Source organism: Halichoerus grypus, chromosome 3 (assembly GCF_964656455.1).
Source record: "Halichoerus grypus chromosome 3, mHalGry1.hap1.1, whole genome shotgun sequence".
Lineage (NCBI taxonomy): Eukaryota > Metazoa > Chordata > Mammalia > Carnivora > Phocidae > Halichoerus > Halichoerus grypus.
In genome coordinates, this window is record NC_135714.1 from 43,554,669 (window position 1) to 43,574,525 (window position 19,857).

General features: G+C 37.9%; 2 protein-coding genes across 24 annotated transcripts in view; both read right to left on the reverse strand.

Moving 5' to 3' along the window:
- Positions 1 to 8,189, reverse strand: part of CLOCK (clock circadian regulator) — a 142,399-nt gene extending 134,210 nt beyond the window's left edge. For 15 of the 23 annotated variants that reach the window (XM_078068660.1, XM_078068653.1, XM_078068646.1 and 12 more), the window contains exons 1-2: positions 7,836 to 8,189; positions 6,497 to 6,575 (exon numbers count right to left, since the gene is read on the reverse strand). The gene's annotated coding sequence lies outside the window, so the exon portion shown is untranslated. Of the gene's footprint in view, positions 1 to 6,496; positions 6,576 to 6,685; positions 7,082 to 7,535; positions 7,730 to 7,835 lie in introns of those variants that run through there. The other 8 variants (XM_078068661.1, XM_078068656.1, XM_078068649.1 and 5 more) reach the window with 2 other exon arrangements.
- A 6,933-nt stretch (positions 8,190 to 15,122) lies between these two features.
- The window catches only part of PDCL2 (phosducin like 2), a 45,557-nt gene continuing 40,822 nt past the window's right edge, over positions 15,123 to 19,857 (reverse strand). Inside the window, exons 5-6 of the mRNA XM_036120786.2 lie at positions 18,219 to 18,427; positions 15,123 to 15,280 (exon numbers count right to left, since the gene is read on the reverse strand). Coding sequence (XP_035976679.2) covers positions 15,123 to 15,280; positions 18,219 to 18,427 — 367 coding nt within the window. The remainder of the gene's footprint in view (positions 15,281 to 18,218; positions 18,428 to 19,857) is intronic.

The following is a 19,857-nucleotide window of genomic DNA, read 5'->3' on the forward strand; positions in this document are numbered from 1 at the left end:
AAGAAGTCAAAGTTGATGGTAGCAGCAAACTTAGCAGTAAAAAAGTAAATGAACTAAATATTCAAAGTAAAAGACTAACACTTGATTAAAATAAATATAATCTGTATTCACAAAGACATCCAGAAAACATGAAAGCTTAAAAAACTGCACATATCCCACTTACCATAAAATTGCAACAGGTACACACACACACACACACACACAAATGCCTCAGAAAATACTGAAAAAAAAAAATTTAACTGGGTTCATTCCTGAGATTTTAGGTGATTTTTTTCCATCATAGATTTTCTTTGTAGTTTCTGGCACTTTAATTCTTTTCTAAGGAGCAAGACCCATTTTCATAAAAACCACAACACTTTTCAAAAGGAAAAAAAAATCAGTTTACAAATTTTAATGATCAGCTCCAAGAAAGTACCAGACTTACAGAAAAAGAACATGATCAAGCCTAAAAAGTTAAACGATATAAACTTATTTCACACAACGAACTCTAATCTTGAAACTAAGAAACCTTTACACCTTTATAATTATAAATACATCATATCATCACCATCTCTGATGGAGACAAAAATTATCAGGTAAGAGTTGGAAATAGGTTTTCCCATTAACTAATGGTTCCCTCACCTCTCTTGCTTCTAATAAAAATCTGATATTTCCACTGTACTCTATGTTAAACTTGTAAAATAAAATTTAAGTCCTAACATTTTTCATTTTAATTTGTGGGTTGTTTCCTAAATAACTTTTTCTTATATTACCTCAACTAAAATTTAAGTGTCAACACAGAAGAAAACCAGTTACCAGTTTCATGAATCAAAACTTGGCAAAGGACGTCAAAAGAAAAATATACAACACCATGCATCTTGGAAGCATGCTCTAGTAACTTTATTATTCTAAGTCACATAAAAAGATCAAATATTCCCAAACTTTCTATATAAAAACAAAACTCTAAGCAACTTATTTAAATATATTTAAATTGGGAGGGGAAAAAAAGGTAAGAGTCCTGTCTGGTATACACTATGAAAATAACAAAACCGGAAAAACAACTAACATTTATTGACCACTTCACTATGGGATGCTCTTTGTTCTAAGTAATTTGCATGTGTTGCCTCATTTAATCCTCACATCATATTATAAACTAGTATTATCTTCCTTTTACAGATGAGAAATTGAAGTAACGTTTGTCCAAGGTCATACAACCACCTAGCAGTAAAGCCAGGATGTGAATGCCAAGCAAGCTAGCTCTAGAACCTTGCACTCTTAATCACTACACCATGCTATCAATGTTAGTAATTAAGATCTTGTTAAAGTAGTATGCTTTCTTTGTTATTAAGTTTCAGGCCATAAATAAGCTTTATTTAGAATAAATAAATAAATAAATAAATAAAACCAGATATTTTAACCATCTGGTCATATCACTGAGACAATACCATCTAAAAACTTCCTACTTTTCACAACAGAAAAAAGTAAAAAAGCAGTCACTATCTAAAGTATATTCATTAAACCTGAGAAACTTCCAAAAATAGACAATAGAAGGCACACTAAAAACTACTGCATTAAACTGTCTGTAAGATCTTATCTATTTTCTCTTGAAAGTAATTTAACTTAGTTTTTCTCCCCAACTTAAACTAGAAGATCCAGATACCTAGGAGTAGAATAAAATGTCACAGAAATCGTATATAAAGCTAATGTCAATTTTTTGGGTGATGAAGGAGTCTTTCTTAGTATTTACATTTTCCTTTTAAGGAAGTGTTTTGGAGCAAACAAAAAAACCTCTCTGTTGAACTTCATTTTAATCGTGTGTATGGACTGCTTCATAGATCCCCACCCTACTTAGAAGGCTTGTTATCCAGAAGAAAATTGTTATCCAAATGATTTATGCTCATGAAATGCAAAGTTAGTTTAATACAATTCAAAGTAAAACATACTTTAGAAATAAACATTATAAAAATCTTGGATTCACTATTATGGATCATTATTAGATAATTATATACTTATGGTATATTTTTCCAACAAAAAGCACAAAAGTTCGGTTTAATCTGGATAATACAAATTCAGTATCAATCTACTGAAATTCTTTTTTTTTTAAAGGAGAAAAAAAATCTCATTTTTATTATTAGAAAATAGAAGTAAAGAAAGCTTGCTATTCCTGATTTTTGTAGAGTCCCATTTACACATGACATACCTAAATCCACATGACTACTTAAAATCTAATTCAAAAGTGACACCGTTTTAAAAATTGATTAAGTGTCCAACTGAAAAAGATCAGTTAGTAAATTACTACACATAGATGAGAGTACTCCACACCCATTAAAAATAATCATGTTGTAGAAAAATACTGACATAAAAATGTTCAGGATTCATTGTTAAGTGAACAGAATAATTTGTACTACAGTAGATGCATTATGAGCCCATTTTGTAAATATCATATGTCTTTAAGTACATATATATTTATATAATGGCTAAACAAAATGCAGGAAGAAGATATTCCAGGTTAACAATGGCACCTCTTTGTAGTGGGATTTCCAGTGATATGTTAAAATTTTAATTCATGCTTTTTCATGTCTCCCAAATTTTCTACGTTAGGGATGTGCTATTTTTATAACTGGGGAAAGAGATTAAGAAAAAGACAAAGACACTATTTACATTAAAGCCGTATTTTAATACAAATAACAAATTCTTAACTAGAGATATGGCTTAACCCTTACTAGTAAAGCCCCCATCTGTGGTTTATTTTATTTTGTTTTGTTTTTAAATACAAAACCTCTTAACATGAACCAACCTGTATTCTTGTTTTCCACTACTCTGGGTGAGAATTAAAAATTAAAGTACCTGATTAAATGTGAACTCTGAAAAAAGATGGGAATTTCTTACTATTTGACCTCATAATTGTAGAAATTAAATAAAATAAATGTAAGTCACATCCTAAGCAATATAAGTCAAAAGCAAGTCACAAAAATTTATTTTTTTAAAAGTGATTTCTTTTTGCTGATTTCTAAGACTTAAAATAATAAGCAGAATTACATCTTTGTGAAATACACACCTAAAACAGGTAACAAAAAGAGTCGACAGTAAAGAGGATGGGTTTAGGTACTTTAAAGTTTGCATAACCAAAAACATGGAGAAAAACAGGAATCCTAATTCACAGAAGTTACACTAACAGAGCTATATAAATGACTAACAAGTGGTTGTAAAGCAACCTATAAATATGCCATAATAATTATAGTTAATTAGTAGGAAATAAATTGCTCTGACATTTTATTCTTTAAGTCATACAACTCCATCTAGAATTTTAGACTTGGTAAAGGGAAAATGCAATCTTTATTAGTACAGTGTCTATAAGAAATGACACATAAAAAAATTTATGCATCTGCAAAGAACTGGAAGGAAACAGACACAAAACAATAAAAGGTAATTTTTCTGTAACATGGAACTTCAATTTTCTACAATGTTGTTTGCTTTCATAGTTTAAAATATTTGCAGCAAACATATTTTAATTGACAGCACTAGAAGTAAAAAGTGGGCGAGAGGGTACATTAAATATGCGCTTTGAGAAAAGGAAACAAGAAGCAATTTACTCTTAATACTAACACTGCCTGACATACTAGATGATAGATAACAGTTAACTGAGAGAATTAAATTTCCTAATATTTCTAACAATCCTGAAATCTAAGAGACGTTGTATTATAATTATCAAATTAAACATCAAATGGCTCTTTCCTGTAGACTGTTCTAAAAACAAACAAAAAAAGCAACTATCAGTTAGTCTTATAAATGTCTGGTATAATGATACAACTTAACTCCTTACTTACTCGTTAAAAGCTAAGATTTGAGCTTTCTAAATTTGTTCTATCCTTTCTTAACTATTTAAAAGGTTGAGATATAAACTCTTCCTCCAAACGCCATGCCTGTAAAAATAAAAAGCTGGAAACAGTCTCACCCTTATAAACCTTATATATGTTTTTCTCCTGGAATCTATCATTTCCTATCCTGTGTTATAATCATTACATACGTGCTCTTTTAACTACACTAGATTTCAGACCCATAGAAAGCAGGGTCAGTCATACTGCATCTTTCTATGTATCTCACATAACTTAGTAAAGACTAAATAGTAAAGATTTAGTCTTGATTGATCCTCTGAACTTTCTGCACATTCTATCACCTGAAAAGAATTATTGGAAAGGTAGTGTTCTCTTGCAGGGGGAGAGAGGAGGTGGGTGAAGGTGTGCATACTCCTTGTCTGCTGTCAAGTAAGCACAAACCAGACAAAAAGGCCTTTTCTCTTCCTTTCCCCTTCAAAGGCTAGATTCCATCTAAGTCAATCAGCGTCTCTTAGTTAAGGACAGAGTCAGCCTTCAGAGGACCTGGAGAGGTTGATGTAATCTAGGGAGTTTCTAGCGGTCTGCAAGACCAGGTCAAAACCCAAAGAAAACCCTAGAATGGGGACTCTAAAGAGTCCTATAAAACCCAAGGAATCCAACTCTTTCACCTGAATACATTCTACAACCAGATAAATCTCACACCAGTACGATCTAACTGAAAATTGTAAATGTACCCCAAGCTGACTGGCCCCTAACAAGTGAAAAGATGAGTATGTTCTAAGGAGTATACCATATGTTAAACTTGCTGACATACTCCAAGTTGTTTTCCTGTCCCGTGAGTAGTAACAGAGCCCCATAGTAGAGGCAAACTGACAGAAGAAACAATTCAATTTTCAATATTAAAAAGTCTATGTTTGTAAATGCACAGAAAAAGATCTAGAAAGTTAAACAACAGTGTTAACAGCAGTTATCTCTGGGGAGGGATGTGAAATAAAAGTTTAAGTGTGGAAAGGAGGTTTTCATTTATATACATATTTTATTGTTTTCATCTTTCATGAGCATCAATTTACTTCTGTAATTTTAAAAATCGTATTAACTAAAATGCTAAAATGGGATTCTATTTTTTCAAAAAGGATTAATAAACCCAATGGAATTCAAATGAAAAATAAATGTCATTTTGCAGAAACTTGGCTACTATAGACCTACAGATCAAACAGAAATAATGCAATTATCCTATCCTACAAAATAAAAAGGAATACTGGTAACATAACAAAAATGCCCATAGCAACTGTCACCCACTACTCAACGTTCAATACTTTGATTATACAATATTAGCCACCAGAGGGAGTTTCAGTACCCTCCCCTCAAAATTACATCCACTCTAACAAAGCCCTTTTTCAATTTTAACCTAATTAAAAAGGTTACGCTAGCAGAAAAAAGAAATCTTAATACAATTTTTACAGCCATCCATAAATCATAAAAAGTTTTTATTTACTGCACCAATAGAACACTGCTTCTCAATTTTATTTTAATTTTTCATAAGAACTATATTTACAAATTGACATTTCATTGAGGTGCATGTCTGATTTCCTTAAGAGAAAAAAGTTTCCCAGTCTGAAAAGCAAACTACCTGGACAATCAAGTCTATCATCACTTTAATGGGGTGTTCATATTCTCCAATTATCACAACTTTGTGGTTAAAAAGTAAAATTTTATACAACTATGACTCCTAAAAAAAGGGGACACAAAACTAGCATCTGAAAACAGCATAACCCAGCCATAATGCCCAATGTAAATAATGCCATTATATATTTTAGCAAAGCAAAATACAACTAAGCATCTTTATAAGTTACTCTGTGATGTCAGCATCTTAAAAATTAAAGTAGAAAGAGCCCAGCTTATCTTAAACTTTCTTTCAATGTTAGTTCATTTTTCTAAAAAACATTAAGATAAATCACACTGAAAATGGCCCAAATCCCAAGTAATGGAACAGAGACAGGCAGACAGACAAAACCCACATAGCAAATTACTTTGTAGAGAAGGATTTTTGTTTAATCTAGTTTGAGTCTGTAACACAGTCACAAAAATTTTTAATACAAAGACATATACAGTGAACATCTCATTTCCCACCTCCCTTCATCAGGCTACTACTTCTCCCTCTCTCCCACTGTTATTACTTCCCCAGTATCCTCCCAGTTTCTTTATAATTGAAGAGCAAACACAAGTTCATATTCTTATTCCTCCCCAACATCTTTCTTAACACATAAAGTAGCACATTATTCACACTGTCCTACACCTTGGGGTTTTTTTTCCTCTTTAAAACATATTTTGGAGATCTTTCCATGCCAGTGCACAAAAAGCTTCCTCATTCTTTTTCTCATAGCTGATCATGACTAGCTCTACCACAACTTTCATCTGTCTTCTTCTGGCTAACCTTTAATGACATTCTGTTCATTCAAATACCTAATACCTGAGTTAGTTTCCTTCCACCAACAAGATTTTAAAACAAATCAGATTTGAGGTGTCCCAGGGGTTAACTTTCAAGAAAGCAACTCACTAGCTAAATTACATCCTTTTCAGAACGTTTGCTTTTGAAGCAGGTGAAGGGGCAAACATACCACAACTCTCTTATCACCAAAAATAAAGCTACAAATTAGAATGCAATCTTCAAGTGAAATTACCTTTTTTTTGATTTGGGGGATCAGCATAATAGTCATATCAACAGTGACTGTAAAACTTTCTTCTTGTGCTTTTCTTTCACTGTAAAAGAAAACATTGTTTTGATTTGGTTTTTTTTTTTTTTTTTTTTTTAAGGCTAGTAAGCCTTGAAGCCCTATAGCGTGGCATCCTAATAGCAAGAAAACGACCACCTGATTCGATCTTTCATCCGCCAGGTCAGAGGCCGAGGCATTTATCTTTCAGGATCCTGCTGACTATTACCAACAGGACGACTTCTACATCAACGAAAACACTTCGAAGAACATAGGCTCTGCGGCGCTACGTGTTGGAAATTACACACCAGGGGCCAGAGCGCCAGGGCAGACTCCAGCTTCGCGGGCGGAAAGGGATCTAGAACAGCCAGCCGCGGTGGTGACAGGGAGCGGGGAGGCGCGGGTCGCCAGAAGGAAGACCCGGCGCAGCGCCGCGAGCCCTCGAACCCGCGCAGTCGCCCGACCTGGGCGCGCGGAGCGGCGCGTTCCCCGGGAACCGAGCCCCGGAACCACGACCACTAACGGAACCAGCCCACGGGCGGCGGCCGCCGCTCGGACTGCGGACCGCGGCGGGCGGGCCGGGCGCCGGGAGGGTGGGGGTTCCCCGGAGGAGCTGGCCGCCCCGGCGCCCCATTGGGCGCCGCTCCAAACGTGCCCGAGTTGTGACAGGAATAAAGTGGGTCACAAGGCCTAGCGGGTCCCCAGCGAAAGCCCTCTCGGCACCGCGTCTCTGGCTTTCCCGGCCGCTGGAATGGCCCCAGCCCGGAGGCGCGCTCCGGCCACCGGCCCCTCCGTGCACCCCAATCCCGCCCCTGCCCCGCAGGTAACCCCAGGAGCCCCGGAGGGCCCCTCAACAAGGGCGCGACTCCACCCCAACTCCCGGGAAAAGGCACACTAGGACGATAAGCAAAACTTGGGCTTCAGCTCCCGCCTTCCCCTCCCTCGGCCGCCGCCCCCCGGCCCCATACACACACCGCCCCCCGCTCCCTCCCCTTCCCCGCGCCCTCACCGTGTGGCTTGCGGCGGCTCCGGCTTCTTCCCTCCCCCACCCTGGAGTCTGGCTGCGGTGACTCGGAACCACTAACCCGGAGCGTCCAGGAGACACCGCGGCTCCCAGCACAAGCAGCACCTGGGGCTGTGAGTGGCGCCCCCCCACCCACTTCCAAAAAAATTCCCCGCTACTGCCGCCCGCTGCTCCCCCTCCCTTCCCTTCCCCTCCTCCACCGGCACCGGGAGCACGCATGCGCCGCCGAGGCAAGCCTACCGGCGGACTTCAAGCCCCGGGCCCACCCGGTGGGGCGCCACTCACCGGGAGCGCGCACGCGTCGGCGGCCAGATTTCCTTCGCGCTCTCGCTCTCGGGGGTTTCCTTTTTAAGCCGGTAGCCGCAAGCCTAGTCTGTGATTGCGCTCGCTGCTGGCGCATGCGTCGTCAGTGACCCCCGCTGGCTCCGACGGCCGGCGCTCTGAATTTGCCCCTCCCCTCACTCTCCCTTTCCCCGGCGCAACCCGGTGCGCATGCGACTTGCCCCGTTAGGCAGCGCGGAGTCGCGGAGGGGATCCCGGGCGCCGAGGAGACTCCGGCTCCCTCGGGCCGTGCGTCTGCGCCGTCCGCGGAGGGAAACCAGGATCTCCCCGGCGCCCCCTTCCCCGTACTCATTACTGGAAAGCCGGGGAGGCGGGGCCTGGTCGGGTGGAGGGTACGGTCGGTCGGGGTAGCGTTGGCGTTAGGTCCGGGCGGCTTTGGCTTTCGCCCATTGCGGGGAGCGAGGAGGAGAAGGGAGACCTTCTTGCCGGGTGAGGCATCCGGGGGCCCGAAAGGGGACCCTCTCTCCTTTGAAAAGCAAATCGCTTTGCCAGCACGCCAGGGAAGATTTTCCGGGTGTTAGCAGGCGGAAGGCTTTTTTCATTATCTAGCGGTATCACTCGTGTTTTCTCTCTTGGGGCTGGGAGAGGTTTTTTTGCGAAGGTGGATGGACGTCCCGAGACATCTTTTCCTTCTCTCTGGAAGGAGCGCGGCTCCGGTCGCTTCTTATTGGTTGGGTGGGCCTGCGGAGACCGGATATGCGCCCGGGGCTGGAGGAGGGAGGCAGAAGAGGGTCAGGATGTGTTCATTTGGAGTTTTTCACCTGGGCTTAAAGGCTTGGTGACAGTGTAGTGGAAGATGGGGGATGAAGCACTGGGGATACACCAGGACCTGATTTGCTCGGCTTCCCTTGTTAGAAAAATGTGTGAATACTTTCTACTTACGTTAGGGGAAATTACTTCCTTGATGCTTAAAACACACTTGATCCCCATGGGAAAGCACGTTTCAGTAGTTGTAAATGATTGGAACAGAGGTCTCTACAGTCCTAATTCCTAGTAGTTTTCATGTTTTAATGAATGTCCTTTGGATTTAAAATAGAAGCCATCTTGTTTCAAAAAAATAAACAACCGTTTGGGCTATAAATTGCTCCCTTCGAGGTAACATTCACCTCAGTAAGCATTTTAAAATTCTTGCTGGGGGCGCCTGGATGGCTCAGTTAACCGTCTGCCTTCGGCTCAGGTCATGATCCCAGGGTCCTGGGATTGAGTCCCACGTGGGGCTCCTTGCTCAGTGGGGAACCTGCTTCTGCCCGCTGTCCGCCCCCCCCCCCACTTGTGTGCACTCTCTCTAACAAATAAAATCTTTAAAAAATAATAAAATAAAATTCTTGCTGAATGCTCAGAGAAAAAGAATATCAAAATTGAGGAACTGAGGATTTTTCTGTCAAGAGTGGGAAAAGAAGGATTTATTAAGCTACTCCATTATAAGAGCAGAAGGGATTTTAGTAGACATTTTTGTCCAGCATTCATTCCCTATTCTGATAATTTCCTTTGGAAAACTATTCACTAAGTCCACGTGGCTGCAGCAGGACTCCAGGGGGAAAGCATATTTGAGTTAATCCTCTGTCTTAGGCTGGGTTTACCAAGAAGGGTGATCTGTCTTTGACAATGGATTTAAATCTGGAAGAAGGATAGGCCCGAAGCCATCTCTTCACTCGTGGATTATTCTGAGAAAGAAGGTAACGTGGAAAAAAGCAGATTGAAAGATGGAGATTTGGCCTGGAAACATGTTTGACGCCCTGAATCCAATGTGGACTAAATAACTGGAAATTTCAGTTAAATTAGTCAGTTCTTTCATGTATTTGTTTTATTGTTTAAACCAGTGAGATGTTTTCTGTCACTTGCTACCATGAATCCTAAGGGATGCTGGTAGCAGGAGAGGAGGCAAGGTTAATAATACTGATAAGGTAGGTTGCAGACAGACCAGAGAGTCTGAATGCTTCCCCTATGACATGGATGTTTATATTCTGTTCTAGAGAAAGTGATCCCTCCTCAGTTCTACATCATCTAGACTTCGTATCTTCAAAAAATACCTTTGCCCCTTTTAATGGTTCCATTGTCCTCTTAGTCACTACTCTCAACGTTCATCTTTGACTCCTTCCTCTCTCACTTTCTGTATTTAATCATTTACCAAGCCCTGCTGATAATCCTGTTTCTCTGCTCAGTGTTCTGCCACTGCTTGAACATTTCCCACAGTTTGGTTCACATTTTATTTGTTCCTCCCATATTCTCTCCAAGAAGAAAACTATCAGATGTTTCTAATAACTTTTCCAATTTCCAGATTCTACTTTTCCCTTAAACATTCTGTCTCATAGTTTCATAGATCCTAAATTTATTTCCCCAGCCTAAACACAATTTATATATATAATTTAAATATTCTGTTAATTCCTTCTCATACACCTTGCTGTTACTTAAACTGGGCATTTCCAACGCTCTTTCAAACTGATTCTCCTAGCTGATGTCTTGATAGAGACAATATAGCTTAGTTGTTAAGAGTACAAAATTGGAAACTAAACTGCCTGGATTGAAATCCCACCTCTTAATATTTGCATGACTTGGAGCAAGTTATTTCTCTGTTCATTTTTCTCATCTGTAAAATGAGGATAATAGCAAACCTATCTCATGGGATAATTAAGGTATAGAAAATAGATGTAGTTGTGTACGTGTGTGTGTGTAAGTAATAGTACATGGTACATAAGAGATCTCATGTAAGTGTTGGCTAGTATTTTTTTTTAAGTAGGCTCCACACCCAGTGTGGGGCTCAACCTCATGATTCTGAGATCAAGAGTCACACGCTGTACGGACTCAGCCCGCCAGTTGCTCCTAAGTGTTGGCTATTATTGATGATATCCCCTTTTGTGTAATTCTTACGTCTCTTGCTCAAATTCTTCCCCTAGTTCCTGGGTCCCATCAGTTACAAAATCCTGTCTGTCCTTTCATAATACCTCTCTTATCCGTCCTTTCATTAGCATTACTAGTTTCACCATTATAGTTTAAAGTAAATTGGAACATAGGAAATTTAAGATATGTATAATAGGAAATATAAGGAAAGTTTGTGGGTTTTTTTATTTTTTTAAAGATTTTTATTTATTTGACAGAAAGAGCACAAGTAGGCAGAGTGGCAGGCAGAGGGAGAGGGAGAAGCAGGCTCTCCACTGAGCAGGGAGCCCGACGTTGGGCTTGATCCCAGGACCCTGGGATCATGACCTGAGTGGAAGGCAGCCGCCCAACCGGCTGAGCCACCCAGGCACCCCTGTGGGGTTTTTTTTGTTTTGTTTTGTTTTGTTTAAGAAATCTCCATGGTTTAGCCAATTACTAATACTGTTTCTAGACCCTTTAAAATAGAGGGAAGTACAATAATATGAGTTGGTATTACAGACTTTGTAGTCAAAGGTCTGGGCTTAAATCCTGGCTAATACTAAACTAAGAGACGCTGAACAAGTTAAATAATTTCTCTGAGCTTCAGAGCATTTATCTGTAAAGGTAGAAGAATAAGCATCTCAGAATTGTGATGATCAAATGTAAATTATAAACTGCTACATAAAGGTTGTGTGGTAAGGAATGGTGGTTTTAGATGTTTACAATTTGTTGTTGGAACCTAGGAATGGTTGAAACGACTCAAATTTGTAACTCCAGCCTACACCTCTCATTTGGGCTCCGTACATGTATGTCCAGTTGCCTACCTGATGTCTCCTCTTGGGTATCTCACATATCTTGCACGTCCCCTTCAATCTTTTCTCTACAGAGCAGCATGAATATTCTTTTGGAAATATGAATGAAATCACATGTTCCTACTTGAAACCCTTTTGTTTTCCATTTCATTCAAATTCCTAATCATGGTCATGATACCATTTCATCTAGCCCTTGCTATCTCTCCAATCTCATGTTCTCCATTTTCTCCTTTTCCCATAACACTCCCACCTAGAAATTTCCTTCAATTCCTTGCTAATCTCTCTATTCTCTGGCATTGGCACATGTTGTGCCCTTGCTGAACCACCTTCCTACCATTTCTCATGGCTGGTTCCTCAGTCTTCATGTCTCAAAGTCCTAACTACCCGATTTTTAAGTAGGTCTCTCTCCTACCTCTCTGCTGCCCCGTCCCCCCCACAGAGTACCCACAGTTACTGCCTATTGTTGTGCCCACTGTTTCCTCCATAATACTAAGTTTAAGTTACATGTATATTTGTTTGACATTTGTTTTCTTATTAACTAACATCCCCACCATCACATGGTAAACTCCAAGAGGCAAGAACTATGTGTTTTGTCCACCACTGAATTTGCAGCATCTGTTTCAGTGCCTGAGGTGAATGAATGAATGGATGAATGAATACATGAAAGGTAAAACATGCTAGAAAGAAGATTTTTAGGATTATCTTTATATCCTAGATTATGAATGCAGGTGGCAGATTATAATCCTATCAAAGCATTAGCCTTAATAATGTGTTTTAAAGTACAAAAGGGAGATAAACTGAAATCAAAAAGTGAAATATGATAACTCTTAATAACCAAGAGTGTGGAGGAAGAGCTAAAGAATGCATACAAGATATCTTTAAGGGGTTTGATATTGAGTGCTGCCCAATCACCTAAGGATCTCATTAAAACAAAAATTCTAACTCAGTTAGTCTGGGATGGGGCCTGAGATTCTGCATTTCTAACCAGCCTCCGGGAATGCTGCAAATTCCAGGACCATACTTTGACAAACAAGACACTGTAAAGTAGGGAAGGGAATTGCATGGTTGGGCAGCAAGGAATAGAGAAAAATATTAGGTTGGGATATATGAAATATCCATTTTTAATAGGTCCAAAACTGTTGAATATTGGCAATTAAAAAAAATTTTTAAGTTTGTATCCCATTAAAAATCATTCAATAAAATGGAAAACAAATATTAAATAATTTCTCTGCATTCTGACGAGTATTTATACCCTACTGAAATGGGAATGTGTAAATGAAATAACTATGGAAGTAACACTGACCTGCAATGGCAGGTGTGAAGACTTGCCGGAATAATGTGTGTGTTTAGGCATGTGCGCACACACGCATCATTTGAAAAAGACTGGCTGGAATCACAGCGACTTAAAACATGCTATAATTTTATGATTTTTACAAATGTTAAAGTCTTCATGAACTGTTCTTGTGCATAAAAACTTACTGCCACCTGGTGGATTTGAGTTAAGAGTTAGAAGGGAAATATATATCTTTTTTATTCAGGTGTCTTAAATACTATGATACTTCCTCTGTTAATTTTAACTTAAAAAAGAAAAGAAAATAAATATGTATTTACTAAAAAAATTACAATTAGGGGGACTTTTTGCATTTGGTTTTAACTGGAGATACGATAATATTTGTATTTATATGCATTACATGGTATTAAAGTTACATTTTAACTTTATAATATGGCTTTTCATTTCCACAACTTTTATCCTACTTAGAAACATATCCATCCATTTGTTAAAGAGAAGTTTAGGGGTTGGACCAGTATAGGTTATTATTTCTCTTACATGTGTGCATAATACTATAAAAAAAGACCATCTTGTGCAACCCTCAACTTTCCCTCCCTTCATCCCAAGATGTATGTTACCCTTCTTAGCTATCTCAGAGGAAAGGGATCTTCCTGATCCTTTGCAAAGTTAGATCATTTGGTTTTACCTTACCTGGTTACTGTATTCAAATCTGTATTTAACTTTCCTCCCACTTCCTCATTGTCTGCCGCCTCTATGATTCCTCCCCCCGACCCCTAAGAGCAGCAGTCTTTTCTTGACTCCATGTTGACTGTCTCAATTCTCGCCAATTTATTTTTGTAATTTAATCATTTAAACGTAGTCTAGATTCTCTCACAAACATCAGTGAACATCTGCAATCAGAATGATGGGTCATCAATACAAACAAAGTAGAAGAATAAAATGTTATTGAACTATTACATGCTGGATTTACCACCCCTTTTTCTAAAAGTGCTGTTCATTACTAAGCCAAAATAAAACATCCTATAGGTCTTCTGCAATGTCCTAATATTGTATACTTTTTCATGATGAATTCCTCTGTGATTAATATTAAAACATAGGTAAGCCTCACAATATATCACTTCTGATTTAGGAACTTCACAGGTCGGATGCCTGGGTGGCTCAGTCAGTTAAGCGTGTGCCTTCGGCTCAGGTCATGATCCTGGAGTCCTAGGATTGAGTCCCGAATCAGGCTCCCCGCTCAGCAGGGAGTCTGCTTATCCTTCTGACCCTCCCCTTTCTCATGCTCTCTCTTTCTCTCTCATTCTCTCTCTCTCTCAAATAAATAAAATAAAAAAATCACACTTGCAAAAAAAACACTTTACATATCATGTGCTTCTGATTCTGTAGTCTATCAGTGAGAGTACTTAGTAATTTTCTAACTTCATAACAGAACTATTAAAAACAATAATAATGAGTGCAGGTGTTTCTTATGTACTTTTCCGAATCCTTAAATTGTATTTTTCTATTGAGTTGTTAATTTTTTTTTTAACAGGTAAGAGGTTTCCAGGAAAAAATGTATGGTCATAAATTTAAGTATTTTCACTCAAGGCCCCTAAATAATAGATTTTAAAATCTATTGATATAGTGGCACCTGACTGGTTTAGTCAGTAGAGCATGTGACTCAATCTCAGGGTCATTAGTTCAAACCCCACATGGGGTGTGGAGCCTACTTAAAAAATAATAATAATAGGGGCATCTGGGTGGCTCAGTCGGTTAAGTGGCTGCTTTCGGCTCAGGTCATGTGGGATCAAGCCCCGCATCAGGCTCTCTGCTCAGCCGGGAGCCTGCTTCTCCCTCTCCCTCTGCCTACTTGTGCTCTCTCTCTCTCTCTCTGTCAAATAAATAAATAAATAAAATCTTAAAAAAAAAATAAAAAGAAGAAAATAAAAATAAAATCTATTGATGTGTAATGAAATTTCATGGTCATCTTTCAGTATATTCATTCATAGGCCTCTTTGGGAGTAAGCAACACAGAGGACTTGTAATATTGGTGCTCTTATCCAACATGGATCAAAAAGAGGATAAACCACAGGAAAATATTAAGGGTTCAGTACAAATTCTGGTTTGGTTGGAGGCAACAAATATTCTGAAATACCTGAAAGTTTTTGAAATGATATATAAGCTATCATTCTAATATAAATATGAAAATAAATCCATAAATTTTCTGACCTCTGATTATAAAGGCAGTGAAAAACATTCAGTAAATAATTTGAAGCTATTTATTAAATATTTCTATTTGGTATCATCATTATCACTGTTTGAACTATTAGTGTCATCATAAATAGAAGTGTTTCTAATTGAAGATACCATCACATCTACAATGCCTTTTTTGGGGTTTTCTTCTAAATCAGTCTGTATTGCTCCAACTTCTGCTAGTTTCCATTCAAGTTCTGCAATAAATAACCCATCATTAAATCAGATAAAAATCTTGGAAAAAGAAAATAACTCCTCATCTATATGAAATAGTAAGTGATGCTAATAAAATTAATGTGTAAATGAGGATATATTTAGAACTGAGTGACTATGAAAGTACTACAATATCAAAACACATATTGGATACAACAAAGTTATACTTAAAGGGAGAAATTATGGCTAAATGTTTATTTTAAATTGACTGAAAATAAGTGGCTTAAAAGTTCAAATCAAGAAGCTAGGAAAAGAACAATAAAGTATACCCAAGAAAAGCTGAAAGAGGAATATAATGAAGAAAAGACTTAGCAAAAGTAGAAAAACAAAATGAGTATAGGTGACCGACAAAATCAAAAGCTCATTCTTTGAAGAAACTAATAGACATACCTCAGCAAAAATGATCACAAAAGGAAAGAAATCCATTCATATAAAGAATTTACATGGGACATAACCAAGGTAAAGATTCTAATATGGCTATGACACTATGAAAAAGTTATGCCAAGACATGTGAAAACTTCAACGGGAAAATTTTAACAAAAATATAAATTACCAAAATATATCTGAGAGAGAAACCAAAAGAATTGAACTGATAGCCAAAAACCCCAGTCCCTGTAAATTCATAATTTTGTTAAATTTATTCCTAAGTACTGAATGGATGAACAGAACATTTATGAGGCAAATTACAAACACACTTCTGAGGAAAATTATAAAATATGTTACAAACTGTAATATATATATCTATGAGGAAAATTACCAAAAACAAAAGACCAAGATAAGTGATGAGATATATCTCATTCATGGATTGGAACATCCACTGTTATTGGATATCAAGTCTCCAACAAATCATCTATAAATATGATTCTAATAATCAACAGAATTTTTCATGTAAGTGGACTAATTCCAACATTCACATTAAATTTTGAAAAAGATTTGCCCTGCTGGAGACAATTGTAGATTTGTTATAAAGCTGTAGTAATAAACGCAGTGCTGTATTGATTCAGGGATAGACAAACAGTAAAGACTTCAGAAATAAATTGAAGCATTTTTGGAACCATGAAAAATGACATTAGGAAACATTAAAAATCAGTGGGGAAAACACCTCACATACATTAGGATTGTTACTATACAAAACACACACAGAGAAAACAAGTGTTGGTGAGGACGTGGAGAAACTGGCACTCCTGTGCACTGTTGGTGGGAGTGTAAAATGGGGCAGCCACTATGCAAAACTGTATGCTATTTCTCAAAAACTTAAAATAGAATTACTATATGATCCAGCAATTCTACTTCCAAATATATACCCAAAAGACTGGGACTAGAACAGATTATTTGTACATCTATGTTCATAGCAGCATGACTTACAAAAGCCTAAAGGTAGAAGCAACCCAAGTGTCCATGGACAGATGAATGGATAAACAAAATGTGGCCCAAACATAAAATGGAATATTATTCAGTCTTAAAAAGGAAGGAAATTCTGACAGATGCTATAAAATGAATGAAACTTAAGGACATTGTGCTAAGTGAAATAAGCCAGTCACAAAAGGATACTGTATGATTCACTTATATGAGGTATTGAGTGTAGTCAAATTCATGTAGTCAGAAACCTTGCCAAGACTGGAGGAGAAGGGAATGGGGAGCTATCGTTCAGTGGTATAGAGTTGCAGTTATGCAAGATGGAAAGAGTTCTAGAGATGGATAGTGGTGATGCTTGCACAACGGTGTGAATGTGCTTAGTGCAACTGAACTATATACTTAAAAATGATTAAATAAATAAGTCCTGGGTATGTAATGTACAGTGTGGTAACTATAGTTAAAAATAGTTAAGATGATAAATTTCATATTATGTGTATTTTACAACAATTTAAAAAATTGTTTAAATATACAAAAAAACACCAAACCCCCCCCACAAAACACAGACCAGATAATACGCTATTTATCATAGTGATTGCCTGTAAGGAGACAGGAAGGGGAATGGGACTAGGAATGAAACTATACATAACTTCAACTATATCTGTAATGTTTATTTGAACAACAAACAAACAAATAGCTCAAGCAAATGAATAAATGTTCACATTTGTTATTTTTGGCAGTATACAATTACATGAATGTTTGCTATATTATTGTTTGTACTCTTATGTATTAATTTTTTTAATTAAAAGGATGAGGTTCAATGGCTTTCACATGATGGTGTGAGAAGAAGATTTTAATAATATAGATTAAAGCAGTTCCAAGAAATGACTAGATCAAGGATATGGCCTTAGAAGTAGGTTAGCAAGTAAAAATTATTACAGAAGTTAAAATTATAAATACTGTGCTATGAAAAAAAGAAAATAAAGGGAATTAACTGACAAAATCAGATAGTACATGGACAAGTGAAAAATAAACTGTATAGAGAAAATATGCTATAGAAATTTAGTAGAGAAGAGGAAGACAAGATTATGAACTGGTCCAAAATGACATAATGAGAGAAATGGAAACCTAGGAGAACCACAAAAGAATAGGGTATGAAAGAGAGAATAAAGAATGGTAGAGTATTTTGGGTACAGGGAACGAGTATGAGACAAAGAATAAAGGCATAAATGAATAAGGGGTTTCTGCAGTAGTGGTTGAAGAACAGCTTGGCTGGAGCAGAAACTAGAAAGCATTGAGTAATATAGTTGGATAGGTGGGCTGAAATTTTCAAGCAGAAGATTCTGTATTTTTAACTTATTTCACACAAGGAACCATTAAGGCTTTAAGCAAGTAGATGTTGTAATAAGAGTATTATTATAGGAAAATTAATCTGGAGGCATACAAGAAGAGACTAGAAAGGAGGGAAAACACCTTATGTTTTATGGAAATAAACTTTCATGATACTTGTTAATTTATGGAAGTTTTCACCTGTTTTTTTAATAAACATTTTAAAAATAATATCCTTACCTTCCAGCTTGAGATTTATCCCTCCACATTCTATAATTCCAATGAATTTGCCTTCTATCTGACCGTTTTTATAAACAAAAATTGTTGGTAAACAATTGTCATGGTAGTGTTGAATACAGCTATTCACGATGGCTTTAACAAATTTAGTTTCTGGAAACTTTCTTGCTAGGAGACTAAGATGCTGGTTAACCAACAAACACATTGGGATGCTAAAAAGAGAAACAGTACACAATATCTTTAAAAGCCGACTACTTATCTCAGTCTAATGAAGTAAGTGAAACATCTCCATGACAAAAAATGTATCTTTGGATATGGGTTTTTTTTTAATTTATTTATTTGAGAAAGAGAAAGAGGGTGTGTGAGTGGTGGGAGGGGCAGAGGGAGAGAATCTTCAAGCAGACTCCCTGCTGAGTGCAGAGTCCAATCCCTTGACCCATAAGATCAAGACCTGGGTGGAAACCAAGAGTCCCGAAGCTTAACCAACTGAGCCACCCAGGTTCCCCTCTTTGGATATTCTTTTGATATAACAGCTTATCAGCTCTCATCCTCTATTGTTGCCTTTAGTAATGATAAACTTCAGAGTCCTCCCATATTTATTGTAAACACAATTATAGCCTGGGAGTGAAGCTTGCTATCATGGGAATTTGAGGCCTAACTAAGGCTATCTACATCTGACTTTGCATCAATTTAATCAAGTTAGTTCCCAGTTTATAGGACCCAGGAAAAACAAAACAAGACAGCACACTTCAAGGGAATCCTTGGCAGTTCTGAGTTGAAACAAGGGATTCCAACTCTTTCCACCACCCCACCACCTTGGCCTTATTTCCACATGAGATTATGACATCCAAAGTGTCTCATCTCAAACTTCCTTGAATTTTTTTTTAAGATTTTATTTATTTGACAGAGAGAGAGAGAGACAGCGAGAGAGGGAATACAAGCAGGAGGAGTGGGAGAGGGAGAAGCAGGCTTCCTGCTGAGCAGGGAGCCTGATGCGGGGCTCGATCCCAGGATCCTGGGATCATGACCTGAGCCGAAGACAGACGCTTAACCACTGAGCAACCCAGGCGCCCCACAAACTTCCTTGAATTTCTTGACTCTGACATACTTCACCCACACTTTTCTTTGACATCCCAGTCCATGCAGCATCTTGTTCCCGATTATCCAGAACTATTCCCCACAAGGTATTTAAGGGGCACCTGACTGGCTCATTTGGAAGAGCATGTGACTCTTGATCTTGGGGTCATAAGTTTGAGCCCCATGTTGGGTATAGAGATTACTAACAATAAATAAACTTAAAAAAAAAATTGATTGGAAGTCTCCAGAACCTACAATTCTTCCTGCTCTCTATCAATTTGACTCCCAATATATCCACTCTTCAATTAGTTCCTTTTCTCTATCATTCACTCACAGCCTTATCAAACTGTTTCAGAGCCAATCCTTTACTTCATCCCATACTCATTTCACATGGGACCTTTCTCTGTTTGTTATTTTGCTCTCTCTTTTCCTGTTTTTTTCAATCTTCTCCACTTTCTATAAATATATTTAAGTTAATTTTTTAAAAGTTCCTTACAACTCTGTGTCTCCTTCAAATAACTACTCTCCTGTTCATAGCCCAAATAAAAAGGAAAATAATAATCTC